Below are 16,687 nucleotides of genomic sequence, written 5' to 3'. Positions count from 1 at the left end.
CGGGCGCGGGAGGCGCCGGGCGGTGACGCGGCAAGAAAGGCGGAGTGCCGGAGCCAGCGGCCGAGCCATGGAGCGGGGCGGCCCCCCCGCGCCCGCCGCCGGCGAGCGGGCCCCCGCCGGGGCGGCGCTGCGCGGGCACCCGGCCGGCGGCTGCGGGCCCTGGGAGATGCGCGACCGCCTGGGCACCGGCGGCTTCGGCAACGTGTGCCTGTACCAGCACCAGGTGGGGCCGGGCCGGGCGGCGGGGAGGGCACGGCACGGCCGGGCCGCGGCGGCTGACGGCGCTGTGTCCCGCAGGACTCGGGCGACCGCGTGGCCATCAAATCGTGCCGGCTGGAGCTCAGCGTCAAGAACAAGGACCGCTGGTGTCACGAGATCGACATCATGAAGAAGTGAGTGCGGCCGGCACGGCGGCACCGACACACAGGGACAGGGGACGGCCGGGGACTGGCCGGGAGAGGGGAGTGCGGGCAGTGAGCCCCGCACCGGCTGGGGAGATGGGACCGTGCTGTGCGCACAGCCGGGGTCAGCCCCTTTGTCACCCGGCGTGCTGTGCTGGTTATCTCTCATCCCATGCCCCAGCTCCTGCCTTGGCCTGGCAGCTGGCGGCCCCCAAGCCCCCTGCCCTGTTGTGCTGCCTGGGCTCCTCATCTAAAATTCCTCCAATCTCACACCACCCTGTGGGTTGAGTTTTGGTGTGATTTGGGAACACCCACGTGTTCCCATACCCTGCGGTATTTTGTTTTTGATTTAGCACCCCGGGGATCCTGGAATTGCTTTTTTACTGTTACGTTGCCGAATGTAAAGAATAAATTCTCCTTACACTTCCTCGTGAGAAAGTCCATGCTCTGTGCTGCCCACCCTCCCTGTCCAGCAGGTGAAACAGGGCTGGACAGCTTTGGTCTCATGGATGTGGGGGCTGTCTCTGGGTGTTTGGGTCTCACAGAACTGCTCCTGAGAGAGAAAGAGAGAGATCCTGGAGCAGGAAATCCTCTGTCCCACTGAGTTGTCCTCCCCGAGGATTGCAGTGACCCTGCTGTTCAGGGCTTTTCTGAGCTGCTGCTGTTGCTTTGTTACCCTCACGTACTCACTGTGCACCATGACAGAAGGGGAAAACCACTTGCAGGGAACATGGATTTGTAAGTCAAGGCTTGGTGCTGTCTGATTTGGGTGCTGAAAGCAACCACTGAGTAATGAGCTGCTCTTGCATTGGCATCCAGAGGCTCTGGAAGATGTAGAGAGAAATAATTTTCTTTCATTTCCTTCTGGATATGTCACTTATTCTTAAGAGTAGTATGCATTAGAGACAGTCAGGAAGCAGCTGTTTGGATTCAGCTGCAGAAATTAATTTTTCCCTGTGAATATGGCTTTCACCTGCCTGGTGCAGTTACTCAGGGGGTTGTTGTGAAACTCTTGGGCTGGGGGGAGTCTGTTCCCACATACACATGCACACACACAGGGGTAATGACACTGCCAGAACTGTGCAAGAATTCACAACCTGAGTGTGGATCCCCAGCATCAAAGTCCTGTACCTTGGCTTTGAGACATCATTTCTGCTCATCACTGCTTTGTGTGTTCCCAGGATGTGGATTTGATGCATTTGGGTACTGGTAGGTGCCAGCTGATGAGTGAGCAAGGATTCCTGTGGGGAACAGAAGCTGTTCCTGGAGCATAAAACGTGGTTGCTGTTGTCTCATTCTCCCAAGAGAGTTTTCATGCCGCTCTCTGTGTGCTTAGGCTGAACCATCCCAACGTGGTCAGAGCCTGTGAGGTTCCTGAGGAGATGAACTTCCTGGTGAATGACGTTCCTCTCCTGGCCATGGAGTACTGCTCAGGGGGTGACCTCCGCAAGGTAACGCCTGCTTTGCTTCCAGAAAAACCAAACAACCCAAACTGGGCCTGTCAGTGCTGCTCCTTCACCAGGGCTGCTCTGGGGACCTTCTCTTTTTGGGTATGGTGCCTTGAAAAGGCTGAGCTAGAACAGAGGCCAGACAGAGTTCCAGAATAAAGCAGGGATTTATTAAAAGGATCTCCTCCATGGATCCACCTTGGGCAGCACAAGGGCCCAGCCAGGGCTGCACCCAAGGTGAACCAAAATGGGCACAAAATGGACGCCTCTCACAGGGTCTCTCACTTTTATAAGTTCTGCAGTTCACTGTCCAATTACAGCTTTAGCTTATGAAGTCCCATCCTGTTTGTTTTTCTCTCTTCAGCCCACTTTATTTATGCTCTTGAGCCTGAGATTTGGATCATTTGTCCTTGGTGCCCAGCTGGAGCAGGAATTGTTTTGTCTCCCTGCTCTGTGCACAGAGCTCACCATCCCTTAATGTAAACCCCATACCCACACACTAAAGGAGCACAGAATCTGAAAAATATAAAAGCTAAACCTGAGGCATCAGGTACAGGTGTGAGGAAGTTAATGTAGAGTGGGAAAAAAAAACACGTGTGGGAAACAAGGCTTGTGTTTCTGAAACCAGAGGGCAAGCCAAGGGCAGATACTCTTTTATCCTGGTGTGTCCTTTCAGGGAGCTGCTTTAGCATTAGTGCAGCTGCTGTCACCCAGCAGGTTTGGCTTTGCTGATGTCTCCATCTGTTCAGTCTGACTGGTTGGGATTCATTTGTATCTGGTGTTACCTTGCTCTCAGCACAGGCAATGATCCTGTTTCTGCTGGGCTGGGGCCTCCAGGGATTCTGAAGCTTTGCTATCCCTGCTGATCTGGGAACTGCCAATCTGCACACTGGCAACACTTAAAAATAAAGGAGCCTTTCAGTAGTTCCCCAGGCAGTGGCTTGGTGACCTGGTAGAGTTTGTGCTCCCTTTCCATTACAGCTAGATTCAGGAAGCAGCAATTTCTGGAGGGGTGAAGCAGCAAATCCCTGTCAGGATTTGCTTAGAAATCATCTCATCTGTGTGATCAGGAAACTCATTTTTCTGTTGTTTTTGTTAGTGGTGTTAAACAGCCCTGGGAGCTGGTGAATGCAGTAATCCTGTCTCATTATATGGTTTTGAGATGTTAGAAACAGTCCAAGAGACACTTTCAAGGTTAAAGTCACAGTAAAAGAAGGGGAATATATGAAAAAGCATTTGGGGGTTGCAGACACAGGCACCTGGCCATGGTCCCAGAGACATCTGGCTGTTGTATTATTTTGTATTATTGCAGTAAAAGTTTGGAGACTCCCTGAAGGTAGATTAGAGACCCTGGCTGAGAAATCAGCTCTACTTGCAATGCAGTGTTTGGTCACTTCATTTCTTATGAATCCTTAGCTGTGGCATAGATGCTGAAACAAGTTAGGAGGCAACATGCTTCCTTCCATCTGATGTTCTGTACTGCTTTAAAAACAACATAATCTTTTTTATTTCTGATTGTGTTCCTTAAATCTTTCTCTTGTTTGGCATCATTTGGGTTTCACTTCATTATTAATTTCTTGTGAATCCATCATGAGGGCTGAAGCACCTCAGTCATCTCTTAAAAGTCAGAAATTGCTGAAGCTGCTTTTATTGACAGCTTATTAGGACAGTGCTGAGGGGGAGGATCCCTTGCCTGCTTTTGTCTCCTACTCCTTTTCTTTCTGAATTTTCGTTATGAGTTGTTTTCTTCTTGGCCATAATTTTATTGCACAAAACCAACTGCCCCATTGAGCTGGAGTGTCCTTGAGCTGTGCTGTTTGCTGAGTAGTTTCAACAGGGGATGGAAAATGTTGGGTTTTACTGTTAACTGTTACAAGTGTGAGTCTGAACATCTTTTGCTTTTTTTGTAGTTGCTAAACAAACCAGAAAACTGCTGTGGGCTGAAGGAAAGTCAAATCCTTTCTCTGCTTAGTGACATTGGTATGTAGTCAATGCTTTCTTTTTGTTTGTTTTTTTGTTTGTTTCTGTTTTAAGTGTAGTGGCCTTTTCCTTTTTCAGCTTACCATGAAAAAGGAACTAAAATGAACAGAGTGTTAAAAACATCAGGCCCTTGGAAAGTACCTGATTTTTGGACATCATGGGAAGGAAGAGCTGTCTGATAAAGGGCAGTGCCTGAGTTTCTTTAGGAAAAAGGTTTTCCAGGAAAGCTCCTTGTTTTTTTAATTCTCTTACAGATAACTGTCACTGCTTGTAGGAACAGCTGGTTTTGGCATGAGAAAGTATTTTAGAGTACTGGCCTGGACTTTTGTCCTTTCAGTGCTCAAGAAGGCTTCCAGCTGAATTCCTGAAATAAAAAGCAGCTCTGCTTGCTTTATCCTTGTTCCCCTTCCAGAATGTTTTGGGTTTTGTTTTTTTTTTTTTTTTTTTTTTTTTTTCATAATAAGTTGAGTGTCTTTGGCTTGTCTTTGCAAAGATGTGAAAATGCAGTGGAGAAGAAACACAAGTTTGGAAGCTGTTTAATGTAGAAATGAGTGGTGGTAAATCATGGAAGGCTGGGAATTTGCCCCCCAGTATTAAGTTTTCATCAGATTTATGTTTAATTAATGTAGATTTTATTTTGAGTAAAATCAAACACGTGTCTTCCAGGGTCTGGTATCCAGTATTTGCATGAGAACAGAATTATTCACAGAGATTTAAAGCCTGAAAATATTGTTCTTCAGGATGAAGGTGGGAAGGTAAGTCAAGTGTGTTTGCATTGTCATTTCTGGAAGTTGTCACATTGAATTGGACTGAAACTGAACTGTGCATTTACTAAAAGCTTTAACACTGTTGCTGAAGCTTTGCCATGGACTTTCTCCAGAATTTCCACTCTGGCTTTCCTCATGAGAGTGTTCTGTGGCTGTCACTGAGCAGATTTTGGGTTGTTTGGTGGTTTTTTCCCCCTCAGCCCTTGCTCTTCTGATGAACTGTTTAAACTGTTTGCAGATTGTTCACAAAATAATAGACCTGGGATATGCAAAGGATCTGGATCAAGGAAGTTTATGCACTTCATTTGTTGGAACATTGCAATATCTGGTAAGATTTATTCTTTTAGTCTCACCAGCACTGGGGCAGGGCAGCTGTGGCTTGGCACTGCCAAGGGCTGAAACCTCCAAAAACGGAGATCCTGGGACCTGTCCCAAGGGTATCCCCTCTCAGGGAGCCACACCTGGATGCAGCTTTGCCTCTGCAGAAATGCAAGGAAACACCACAGTCAAAGTGTCTTTTTATGATCGTTTTTAGGCTCCAGAACTCTTTGAGAACAAATCCTACTCAGTTACTGTTGATTACTGGAGCTTTGGGACAATGGTGTTTGAATGCATTGCAGGATTTAGACCTTTCTTACATAATCTGCAGCCATTTGCCTGGTAAGACCCTAATTCTGGAAGAGGTGCTTGGAAGGGCTAATACTTAAACCTGTCTGAAAGACTTTAACCTGCACATGGAGGTTTCTGCTTGTCTTGCTCTGCCTGGAGTGTTTGTTTGCTTGGTTTTTAAAAGGGTGGCTCTGTAACAGAAAAAAATAGGAAACTTGGGTTTCTGTTAGAACAAGAGAAGAGGTAAATCTTTCCAGAGGCAGAGTTTATTGGAAGGGCTCCTCTCTTTCACATGGAGATGTTCTGGGTGGATTGAAAAATGCATCTTTGTCCTGAAAGATGAGTTTGTTTTCTAAAGCTGCTGGACACTGGCCTCTTTCTGCTGTCTTCAGTTGCTCCCTTACAAAACTAACACTCCTCAGCATATACACAGAGGATTTTATTTTCCAGGCATGAAAAGATCAAGAAGAAGGACCCAAAGCACATCTTTGCCTCTGAGGAGATGAACGGGGAGGTTCGTTTCAGCACCCACCTGCCACAGCCTCACAGCCTCTGCAGGTAGGTGTGTCCTCACCACAGGGGACACTTCTGGCCTTCCAAACTGAGGCCTCTTCCTCCTTTATCCAAGCTTGAGAGCTCCTCATTCTTTCTCCAGGGTGTTTCAAGCTCCTGGCAAGCTGCTGTTTGCTGTTAAGGGATAGCCTATAGTTCTTTTTTGAGTGCTTTGGGCTCTCTGGTGCCTGTTGCCCACAAAGATGGTCAGAGCACACAAGGAGAGGTCCTGCTTCAGCCTGGTGAAGGCCTCCCCTCTCTTACAGCCCTTCTGCTTTAGTTTGATTGTAGAACCCATGGAAAACTGGTTGCAGCTGATGCTGAACTGGGATCCACAGCAGAGGGGTGGAGGTCCAGATCCTGAGACCAATCGTCCCAGGTGTTTCCTGATCATGGATCACATACTGAATCTGAAGGTGAGTGGGGGCTCTTACTGGGTGTAAAGGCCTTGTGAAAGCATCCCAGAGGACTGAGAGTGTTCAGTGGAGCAAAGCTGTAATCCTGGCATCACCCAGCTTCCAGGCTCAGGAGGAATTGTTCTTCCTGGTGTCATGAAGTGACTGCATAAATAGTGTGTCCAGTACATACTGGAAGACAAAAACATCTTCTGCAATATTAATCTCTAGCTTTACATTTGGAGTAAAAGGATGACCCTGTATTACTGTTTGTTATCTTGGAAAGGGCTCACCAGGATCAAATAAGATTTAATGTTTGCTAATAACAGTTTTCCCAGACTTCCCTGTTGATGCTGTGACCTCTGGGTGTATTCATGTGCTATAGTAGTAGTTCCTGTAGTAGAACAGAGGTGCAGTGTAGTAGAACAGATTTTTCCTCTTCAAACAATTACTTGAGCTTTGCTGGAGTCACACTAGCCAAGGCAAACCTGTGTAGAAACAGGAGGATAATTTTGTCTCAGTTCTTTTGATGTAATTAGGCTGCAGCAGGGTTTGTGAAGGGTCTTAGTGGGTTGAACTATCAATTTCTCTGACATTAAAAGTTACAGGCCCAGGCTTTGAGTTTTTTATGTGAGGCATTCCTCTTGAAGTGATTATTGTGGTTATTAAATCCAGATTATGCTCTCATTCTGCTCTGTGCTCCATCCCAGGCTTGTGTGCCTTTGTCTTTGATATCCAAGGATTTGTAATCTATTTGTCCTCTTTTTACAGATAGTACACATCCTAAACATGACCTCTGCCAAGATTGTGTCCTTCCTTTTGCATCCTGAGGAAAGCCTTCATTCCCTTCAGAATCGTATTGAGTTTGAGACTGGCATAAGCACAGGAAATCAGGAGCTGCTGTTGGAAACAGGGATTTGCCTGGACCCTAGGAAACCTGCTTCCCAGTGTGTTATTGATGGTGTGGTAAGGAGGAGTCTGTTCATGTCTTCCATGTTCTCACAGAATTTAAAATCTTAGGGAAGATAAATGGCCTGAATATTCTCCCACATGAGACAGTTTGCTCTGTAAATGTAGCAATTCTAAAGATCTTTTATTGGATAATGTAAGCAGGTTTCTGTAATTGTACACTGCCTAAATATTTAATTAATTATTAGCAGAGAGTTCTGTCTTCCTGTAGGATCTATCAAAATAAGTATTTAAAGAGAGTGTCCACTATAATTAGTTCATGGTATACTGGGTTAGTAGGAGCTGCTTGGGGTTTCTCTTGCTTATATTCTCTTCTCTTTTCTTCCCAGAGAGGTTGGGACAGCTACATGGTCTACTTGTTTGACAAAAGCAAAACTGTCTATGATGGCCCCTTTGCTTCTCGGAGTCTGTCTGACTGTGTCAACTACATTGGTGAGTATGCTGAAAAGTGCTCTTCTCTTGCAAAAAGAAATGAAATCTGCTCTATAAACCTCTGTGTGTTGTCTTGAAGGGCTCTGTCTGATTCAAAGAGAGCCATGTAAGAGCCTGAAGCAGCCTAATTTGTGTCCTGATGACAGAGTTTGGACTTTTAGGCTGTGTATGGAAGCTGCTTCTCTGCTTTCTGCTTCCCCTGCTTGTCTGCTGAGATGACAGCAGTCACTGCACAACCTAACAGATCTCTCTGAAAGTTTATTTATTATAAATCTGTGTCTGTCTGAATGACCCTGTATACCTCTATGAAAGAAAAGTAGTGTCAGGGGACAGGAGATGTCTGCTGGGATACTGCATGTACAGAAAATGCCTTGTGACAGGCAGCTACTGTTCAGGAACTTAATTTTCTTTGGCCTATCTCCACTGATTTTCCTCATCTTCTAGTGTTACTCAGGTTGTTCTGTGTTCTGGGCTGTTTTGTTCTGGTGAATCTCATAGCATGACACCATTGAACTGAATCTCTTGGAGCAAAGGCTTTTTACACTGTGGCTATTGATATCCCAGTGTACTGACAGCTCCCATTTCTTTTTACACCATGGTTATTGATATCCCAGTGTACTGACAGCTCCCATTTCTTTTTACACCGTGGTTATTGGTACCCCAGTGTACTGACAGCTCCCATTTCTTTTTACACCATGGTTATTGGTACCCCAGTGTACTGACAGCTCCCATCTCTGTCAGGGAACACACCTGCATCTTTTCCCCTTAAACATCTACACCAGGAAATCTGAGAGGAAACCTACAGAATGTTTGAAGACATTTTCAGATGCAACAGATCAGGACAGTGACCAGTATCAATGGATTAAATGGAGCAACTAAATTTGCTGCCTTGGACTTTAGAGTTTTTTGGCCAAAACCCCCCATGGGGTTTAACCTGTTCGGTCACATACCTGGGGAGCTGTGACATGAAGAGCTCATACATGCTTCAGCAGCATCACCTAGAAATTGAGCAGAACTTCCCAGGCTTTCAGGCACATGAAGCAGGAATTGGGGATGTTGTCACTGCCCTGTGTTTCTCCTGTGTTCAGTGCAGGACAGCAAAATCCAGCTGCCGATCCCGCAGCTGCGCAAGGTGTGGGCAGAGGCGGTGCACTACGTCATTGGGCTGAAGGAGGATTACAGCAGGCTCTTCCAGGGACAGAGAGCTGCCATGTGAGTTGTCACCCTTCCAGAGGGAGCAGGGCTATGCCAGCACTGAGTCTGTTTGCCTGGAATCCTGCATCTTGGGGTGTTCTTGTTCCCTGAGGTTTTACAGTCCTCTGCTGTTCCGTGCCTTTGCATTATAAAACATATTTGAGCTGGGAGCTTATTCCACTCCAGGAATTGTGCTGGGTAATTCCTGACATTGATCATAACCAAAAACCACTTGAATATACTCAGAGGTTCACAGTGTGGCTGAGGTTAACAGGTGTGGGAAATGGATTTTATAAAATTTTCAAAGCTTAACAGAAGGCTCACATAGTGTATATCTGTATGCAAACTTTGAGATAAGAAATGCTGACATAAAAATGCCATGGAACAGGACTGGAACTAGAAACAAGTTTCAGAGGATGGCTTGTAAGAAAGATTAGATACTTTGGAGAAATAGGACTATGAAAGATGCATTGTAGTGGGACCCAGGGGGGGTAATTTTAGATGTTGGCTTTAAGGCATTTACAGCAAAAGCTGATAGGCCAAGAAACAGTTATAATGTAATTAGGAAACAGCTTCTCATTGTGATGGTGTGAATTATAACATCTGTATTGTCACACCCTTCACATGAGACTGAAAATGGAGTAAGTTTTTAAAACACCTCTCAGTTGCCCCATCTCTGGGTCAGAAAAGGGCTCAATCTGACAGATGGGACCTCTGGAAGTCCTCCAGCCCAATCCATGCTCAAAAAGAACCACATCCAGACAGCTCTCAGATATTTCTGAGGGTGGAGACTCCACAGCCTCTCTGGGCAGCTGGTGCCAGTGCTCAGTCCCCCTGAGAACAACAGAATTTTCCTTTTTTGAAGTCCAGGTGGGCTTTCCAGCTGATGTGTGCTGTCCTTGTTCCATGTGTTAGGCTCAGCCTCCTTCGGTACAACGCCAACCTGATCAAAATGAAGAACAACATGGTGTCAGCATCCCAGCAGCTGAAAGCAAAGCTGGAATTCTTCCACCAGAGCATTCGCCTCGACCTGGAGAGATACAGTGACCAGATGGCTTATGGCATATGTAGGTAGTGGGGAATGCTTGTCTGGGTGTCTCCTGTGATCCTGGAAAGGAGCTCAGCACCTTTATGGGTGTATTTTAGCTAGGGGAGGTGCAGGAGAAAAGTTTGGCAGGAGGATAAAAACCAGAATGCTGTTGGAGACCTTCAGTGATAATGAGACGGGTGATCAGCTGTTCTCCACTGAGAGTAGAAAACAGGAGCATTAATAGTACTGATGATGTAAATATTTGCTATTTATTCATTCACAGGCTGATTCATTTGGAGTTCTGACTGGGCAAGAGCTGCTGCACTTGCTGACAGTGCTAAGGAGTTGCTGTGCTTGTTGTTAGGAGAAACCATTTGTCAGGATGAGAGATGGGTTTAAAGAGCACCAGCTACAGTTTCATGTCCCAGAAACAAATAGTGCTGAGGAGAGAACAGCAAGATTTACATATAGTTTGAATATATATGGCTAAAAAATGCAACCTGAGTCAAAAATGATGACTGGGCTGAAGGATGATGATGGAAAATGGAAAGACAATATGAGCTGGGTTTGGACAGTCTGTGTTCAATCAAAAGTGACAGTTGTTGAGCTTAATGGTGAAGTTTGAAAATTCAGAGTTGTTTTAGGCCAGTGACTGCAAGCAGTGAAATCCTGCCTAAGGGTTTGTGTATGAGTTAAGGTTGAACACAGAGTTGCAGCTTTGCTGTCTTTGTGATCTCTGTGTCATGGCTCCTGCTGGGAGATTCAGCATCATGTTCTTTGTGTTCAAATTACACCACATAAAGTCCAGGTCTTACTTTATTTTTGTGTCTTAATGTCTTTTTACAAATTAACACCTCTTTTTCCTTAAGCTTCAGAGAAGATGCTCAAAGCCTGGAAGGAAATGGAAGAGAAAGCCTCTCAGTGTGCACAGGTAGGGGATGGTAAAAAAGCTGCATTATCTCTGTGTGAAGGAGATTGTGACAGGAATTTAATGTGTCAGATGTGCCACTGCTGTGTCCCTTCCCTGTCTCATGTCCTGCCTGCTGTGGGAATGGGAATAGGAATACCATTGCAGGTGCATTAAAAAAGACACAGTGTCCTGTCACCAAGGTGTTTGAATGGATTTGGACAAAAACAACAAAAGTCACCGGGCTCAGCTCTCTGAAAAGGAAAGTGATATGCAGAGACTTATTACTTGTTGCCCAAAAGAAATGGTGTTGCCATGGATCAGGAGTCTTCCTGGCTGGATTTGCTGCTCACGGAAATTCCCATTGCTGAAGCTGAAAACCAATCACTTGCTCTGCAGAGATTTCAAAATTGCAGGATTTCACTGAGGAGTACAGACATGAATCACTGGCCTGCTGCAAGTCAATATGCAAATCAGTTTTTAATGAGAGTCATCTATTTTTTGTTATCTAAAGAATGGATAAAAAGGTGGCTGCTTCTAGCAGAAGAATTGAATTGAATTGAATTGTCTCTGGCTTTTTCCAGACAAACAGGAACCTCACCCAATTCTTACTTGGCAGACCATCAGAATTATGTTCTGTTATTCCACCTGCCCTAACCCTTTATCAGGAATGGAAAAAGTTCATACACAGGGATATATTAGTCTGTCTAGGAGGCAATCCAGAGACACAGAGAGATGATGTATGAGGAAACTGATTTTTCTCAGCCAGTGTTGGTGGCCAGAGGTTTGGTTGTAGGTGATGCCATGCACTGAGAACAAAAACCTCAATTGTAGCAGTGCTGTGCCAAAGAGCTTTTTTGTGTCCTGAACTCTGCAGGCACTTAGCCCATTATCCAAACAAGTGTTCTGGGGGTCTTTATCTCTTTGATTGAGTCTGACCTGTGGCCACATTTCCCCTCAGGCTGAAGACATTGGCCACCTGGATGAGCAGATCATGGCCCTGCACACGGAGATCGTGGAGCTGCAGAAGAGCCCGTACGCCAGGCGCCAGGGGGAGGTCATGGAGAGCCTGTAAGCCCTGGGCTCCTCATCTCCACTGCAGAAAATTGTGTTTCTGTGTCTCAGGGGGGTTTTCTGCTCTGTGTCTGGTTCCCTCAGCGATTCTGAACTCCTGACCACAAGTACAGAGTAGTGTATGGTTGGTTTGAGATGATGTTGTTTGTGAATGGAAAGATCCCACCACTTCTCTGTCACTGAACTGTGAAACCTCATCTTACAAGAGCCAGGACTAAGATAAATCTTGGTGTCAACTGGGGATTTCCTTTTGTGTTGGAGAGGGATGACTTTCTTCCTGTTGAGTGAGGAAACTACATGACCATTGTAAAACCCTATTAAATATCTTCAGTATTTTCAAATCAAGGGTAAAGATCTCATGGGTACTTGGATATTTGGAAAGTTGATTTTTTTAAAAAAACTATTAAAATATGAAAGAGCCAAATGATATTTCTGATGTTGAGAACACATAGGAAGCAGTTACTGGGCTACTGCTGAGAGCACAAGTGGCAGTTCTAAAAGAGAGGGGTTGAACAACCATTAAATCTGTTAATCAGAGCTCTTCAGAGCAACTCTGACTGTTCAGGGAGAAAATGTGCCTGCTCCTGGCGTGTTCCCCCCCTCCCTCTTTGCAAAGTTGCTTTTCATCCTGTGCAGTTGCAGCAGAACTGGTGCACAGGAGAGGAAGTGGTGCAGAGGGGAAGCCACCTCCTGCAGCAGCAGCTCAAACTAATCAGGATCATGCCTCCTTAAACATTATTTTTAAGCAATTCCACCACTGCAGACCAGGATCAGGGCTGGGAAAACTGCTCCTTGTTTCTGACAGACTGGGATTTAGAACAGGAAGGATTTTGTTCAAGGCTGGAAGTTTTCAGTGTGACTGTTTTTGAAATACTTGAAAGAGGTAATGTTTGTTTAATGGGAAGAAGAGAAGCACAGTTGTCGTTGCTTGTGATGCAGCTGTCTCTTTCCATTTACAAAGTATCACTAAAATTCAGGCAAAAAAATGCAGAACAGGAACAGAACAAGAATTTCTCAGGCAGTTGTGCAGTCACAGTTTCAAAAATGAAATCAGATAATGAAGGATGCAGGGGAGATAAAACACAGCTGAGCCATGGGAAGATTTGAAACTGAAAATAAGCTCCCTTTGGTGTGTTTTTCTGAGGAGAAATTGCATAATTGGAGAAAAAGAGAGACAGCTTTGGGGAAAGTGTTGGATTGCATCTCAGAGGGAGTATCCCTGTGTTCCAAAGGCCATGGCTGTGTCCCAGCTGTAGGAGAAGGACAAGGATCTGAGTTCAGAAAGGCATCCCTTCCCTGCAATGCTGTTTTTGAGTCACTTGGCTATTTTTGAGACACCTGCCTGAATCATTTTCTTCTCTTTAAAGGGAACAGAGAGCCATAGACCTGTACAAGCAATTAAAAGCACGACCTCCAGGTATGGAAGGAGATGATTTAAATTTCACACTTTTGCCCCATGATTAATTGTTGTGAACTGAAACCCAGGGAATGCTGTTAGGGTTTACTAACATGGTGTTTGCTGGCCCTTCCAGATCATGCCTACAGTGACAGCACAGACATGGTGAAGATCATTGTGCAGACAGTGCAGAGCCAGGACCGAGTCCTCAAAGAGCTCTTTGGCCACCTCAGGTACTTTATGCAGACAAAACATCCAATTTGCAGCATTTGGAGCTTTGTAGTAGGAAAGGATAGGGAAAACCATGGAGGTCAGAGCCCAAAAAACTCCATTCACATTTCTCATAGCATTAATTTTGCTCCTCTGTGTTAAGTTTCCACTTAATTTTTAAAAACATGACTGTTAGCATCCAAGAGTTTACTTTAAAATGAGGCAAATTCTGCCAGTTGGAATTTGGAATTCAAATCTTCAAAGGAAAAAAAAAATTAAAAAATTCTTCAAAATTCAAAGGAAAAAAAAGTAGCAGTTGAGAAGATACCACAGTGATTTGTATATTAATTTTTCAAGTATCCCAGTTTTCCATTTTCCTTGAATCCCTTGAAGGTGGGGCTTTTATTTTGCCATAATGTGCTGGGAAGTGATTTTGTGTTTGGTTTTTATTCCAGCAAGCTCTTGGGCTGCAAGCAGAAGATCATTGACCTGCTCCCTGAGATTGAAGTGGCTCTGAATAACATCAAGGAAGCTGACAACTCAGTGATGCAGATGCAGGGAAAGAGACAAAGGGAGATCTGGCATTTGCTGAAAATTGCTTGTGTGAGTAGCTGTTGGGTTATTTGCACTTTTTCCAGTGCATGAGCCAGGAAGTGAACTCAGCAAAAAGGGGTAACTGCCACACCATGGTTGTATTTTGTTTTTCCTGCAGAGAAGGGCAGTCTGAGATGGTGAAAGCAGAAGTTAAATAGGTGTTTTCCTGGTTAAAGTGTTAAAGAGTAATTTTTTTGCATTAATTACAGTGCCTGAAGCCATCTCCTGGTTCCCACATCTGTGTGTGTGTAACCAACAGTGCTCATGTGCAATCCCAAATCTTCCCTAGGTAGCACTGAAGCCTCAATTCTCCTGAATTTCTTTTTGCAGACTCAGAGCTCCTCTCGATCCCTGGTCAGCTCTAGCCTGGAAGGGACAGCCTCAACTCCAGCAGCCACTTGGCTGCCCCAGGGCTGCTCAGGGAACTCAGCTCCTCACCCTCTGTCCTCTCTGGCAGCTCCTGAAGATGGGTATGTGCTGTGTTTGTGGGGTGCCTGTGGCAGGGAGGAATGAGGAATCTGATTCCGTGTTCTCAGAAGGATAATTGATTATTTTATGATACTGTATTATATTAAAGAATACAGAAAGGATATTAAAAAGACACAGCTTGGCCCTGATTGGCCAATAAGTCAAAACAATTCACATGAAACCAATGAAACAATCTCCAAACACATTCCACATGTGAGCACAACACAGGAGAAGCAAATGAGATGAGAATTGTTTTCTTTTTTCTCTGAGGCTTCTCAGCTTCCCAGGAGAAAAATCTTGGGCAAAGGGATTTTATCAGAGATTGTGAATGTGACAGGTATGAGGTGCAGAGAGCTCAGTATCTCAGGGCTTTATCCTTCCCAGAGCAGTTCCAGGAGTTTGTGTGTCACTAATGCTCTAAAGAATCAGGGATTTGGTTGAACTCTTTATTCAGGAATCTCTGCTTTCTGTTTCTGAGCCAGTTCCAGGTGCTGCATGCCCTGCTGAAGGACTGTGCCATCCATTTATGGCATGAAATGTTGTTTTTCCTTGAGGCTGGATCTGGCTCTTAAGGCCCCTCTCCCTCAGTCCATGCTGAGCTCTCTGGAGCTCAGGGGGTTTTTCTCTTTGCTTCATTAACAATTCCAATTATATTTTATCAGTGTGTAGCCATTCCCCTGTGTCCTGCCATCTCCAGGCAGCTTTTTGTGTCACTTACCACTGCACAAACTACATAAAATAATTTCACAAACTGCCATAAAATTAAGCTACAAATCACTTTTTTGAGCTGTTTGCTTTTGTTTTTCTTTTTTTTTTTTCTCTCCTCTCAGTGCAGGACCTTTTGATGGGGATGTCACTTTTAGTGCTGCTTGTAATCCATCACCTTGGGGTTTTTTTTCCCTTCCTGCAGGGAGAATTTTGCTGACATGATCCGGGAGAATGTGAATTACCTGGAGCTCTTCAGCAGCATTCTGCAGGAGGTGAGGCAGGAGCAGAACAGCATGATGGTAAGTGCTGGTGCACCTGCCAGGACCTGCCTTTCAGGGGACACCCTGGGGACATGGAGAGCCCCTTGAATAGGAAAAAAAGTGCTCCAAGCCCCAGCCAGCCTGGCCTTGGACACTTCAGGGATTCAGGGGCAGCCACAGCTGCTCTGGGCACCCCATGCCAGTGTGCATGGATTCATGTTTATTCCCAAAATCCCACCTAGCCCTGCCCTCAGGCAGTGGGAAGCCATTCCCTGTGTCCTGGCACTCCAGGCCCTTGAAACAGTCTCTTTCCATGTTTCCTGTAGCCCCTTTAGGCACGCCAAGGCCACACTGAGGTCACTCTTGAAGCTTCTCCTCTCCAGGTGAACAATCCCAGCTCCTCCAGCATTTGCTCAGAGGAGAGAGGAGGCACTCATCCTTTGAGAAATCCCAAACTGGAGTGGACTCACAGGGCTCCTGTGCTGTGCTGCACTCTGTTAACCCCTGGGAGCATCCTTGCTAAGGGCAATTTCTGATTTTTCATCAAACCCAGCAGCCAAACCCTGCACTCAGTTGTTTTTGTGCTTTTCTTTGCAGAGTTTCGACTGGAGCTGGCTGAAGTAGCCCCAGGAGCCAAGGTGCTGCATCACCCAAGTGCCTTCTGTGTGCTGAGGGCCGCCTTCCCTGTGGGACGGGGTGGTGTTTATTGATGTCACCGGTGTTTATTGACATCACCAGTGTTTATTGACATCACCGTGTCACCCACCGGCTGTCCCCCAGGAAGCAGCGTGGGCCCGGCCCGTGGAGCCTCCTCAGGGCGGGGGGCGCGGGCAGGGCCGTGTCCCCATGAATGTATAGCGCGTGTATATATAATAAACTCTGTGTGACACCCACACAGGCTCTGAGGCCTGCTCACTCCCGCGCCGCCATTGCCAGCACGCCGTTGCCTGGCAACCCGGGGGTGATGTGACGTCATCCCCCCGCGCCGACGTGGCGCGCCCATGGTGCCGCGCGCCGGCGCGCGTGCGCGGCGGGGGTGGGAGCGCGGCCTGGGCAGCACGTGGGGAACGGGACAGGTACGGAACAGGGAACGGGATAAGGGACCGGGATAAAGGTATGGGATAAAGGAACGGGACAGGGATCGGGATAACGGGACTGGGAGCGGGATAAAAGAATGGGATCGGGATAAAGGAACGGGACAGGGATCGGCATAAAGGAACGGGACAGGGAACGGGGTTGGGCTAAAGGGACGGGATTGGGGCAGGGATCAGGATAAAGGAACGGGACAGGGAA

At 46.2% G+C, this 16,687-nt stretch overlaps 1 protein-coding gene across 1 annotated transcript; it reads left to right on the top strand.

Moving 5' to 3' along the window:
* Positions 1 to 67: 67 nt before the first annotated feature.
* On the top strand, positions 68 to 16,287 carry CHUK (component of inhibitor of nuclear factor kappa B kinase complex). The gene is made up of 21 exons (XM_063164119.1): positions 68 to 223; positions 298 to 392; positions 1,738 to 1,852; positions 3,760 to 3,829; positions 4,496 to 4,584; positions 4,835 to 4,924; positions 5,132 to 5,256; positions 5,656 to 5,763; positions 6,038 to 6,173; positions 6,924 to 7,118; positions 7,451 to 7,553; positions 8,642 to 8,765; positions 9,663 to 9,814; positions 10,647 to 10,708; positions 11,646 to 11,755; positions 13,126 to 13,175; positions 13,291 to 13,387; positions 13,820 to 13,967; positions 14,289 to 14,428; positions 15,337 to 15,433; positions 15,992 to 16,287. Exons 1-21 carry the CDS (start codon positions 68 to 70, stop codon positions 16,016 to 16,018), a joined length of 2,289 nt encoding a protein of 762 aa, XP_063020189.1. The 3' UTR covers positions 16,019 to 16,287.
* The last annotated feature ends 400 nt before the right edge of the window (positions 16,288 to 16,687 follow it).

Source organism: Melospiza melodia, chromosome 9 (genome assembly GCF_035770615.1).
Source record: "Melospiza melodia melodia isolate bMelMel2 chromosome 9, bMelMel2.pri, whole genome shotgun sequence".
Taxonomy (NCBI): Eukaryota; Metazoa; Chordata; class Aves; order Passeriformes; family Passerellidae; genus Melospiza; species Melospiza melodia.
The sequence above is the reverse complement of the archived record's forward strand: the minus strand, read 5'-3'. Positions and strand labels throughout refer to the sequence as shown.

Bases quoted from the DNA above. Each gene is read 5' to 3' on its own strand.
- CHUK (XM_063164119.1), top strand. From the start codon at position 68: ATGGAGCGGGGCGGCCCCCCCGCGCCCGCCGCCGGCGAGCGGGCCCCC. The intron at 7,119-7,450 runs GTAAGGAGGAGT...TTTTCTTCCCAG, and splicing joins AGTGTGTTATTGATGGTGTG to AGAGGTTGGGACAGCTACAT. The intron at 13,388-13,819 runs GTACTTTATGCA...TTTTTATTCCAG, and splicing joins GAGCTCTTTGGCCACCTCAG to CAAGCTCTTGGGCTGCAAGC.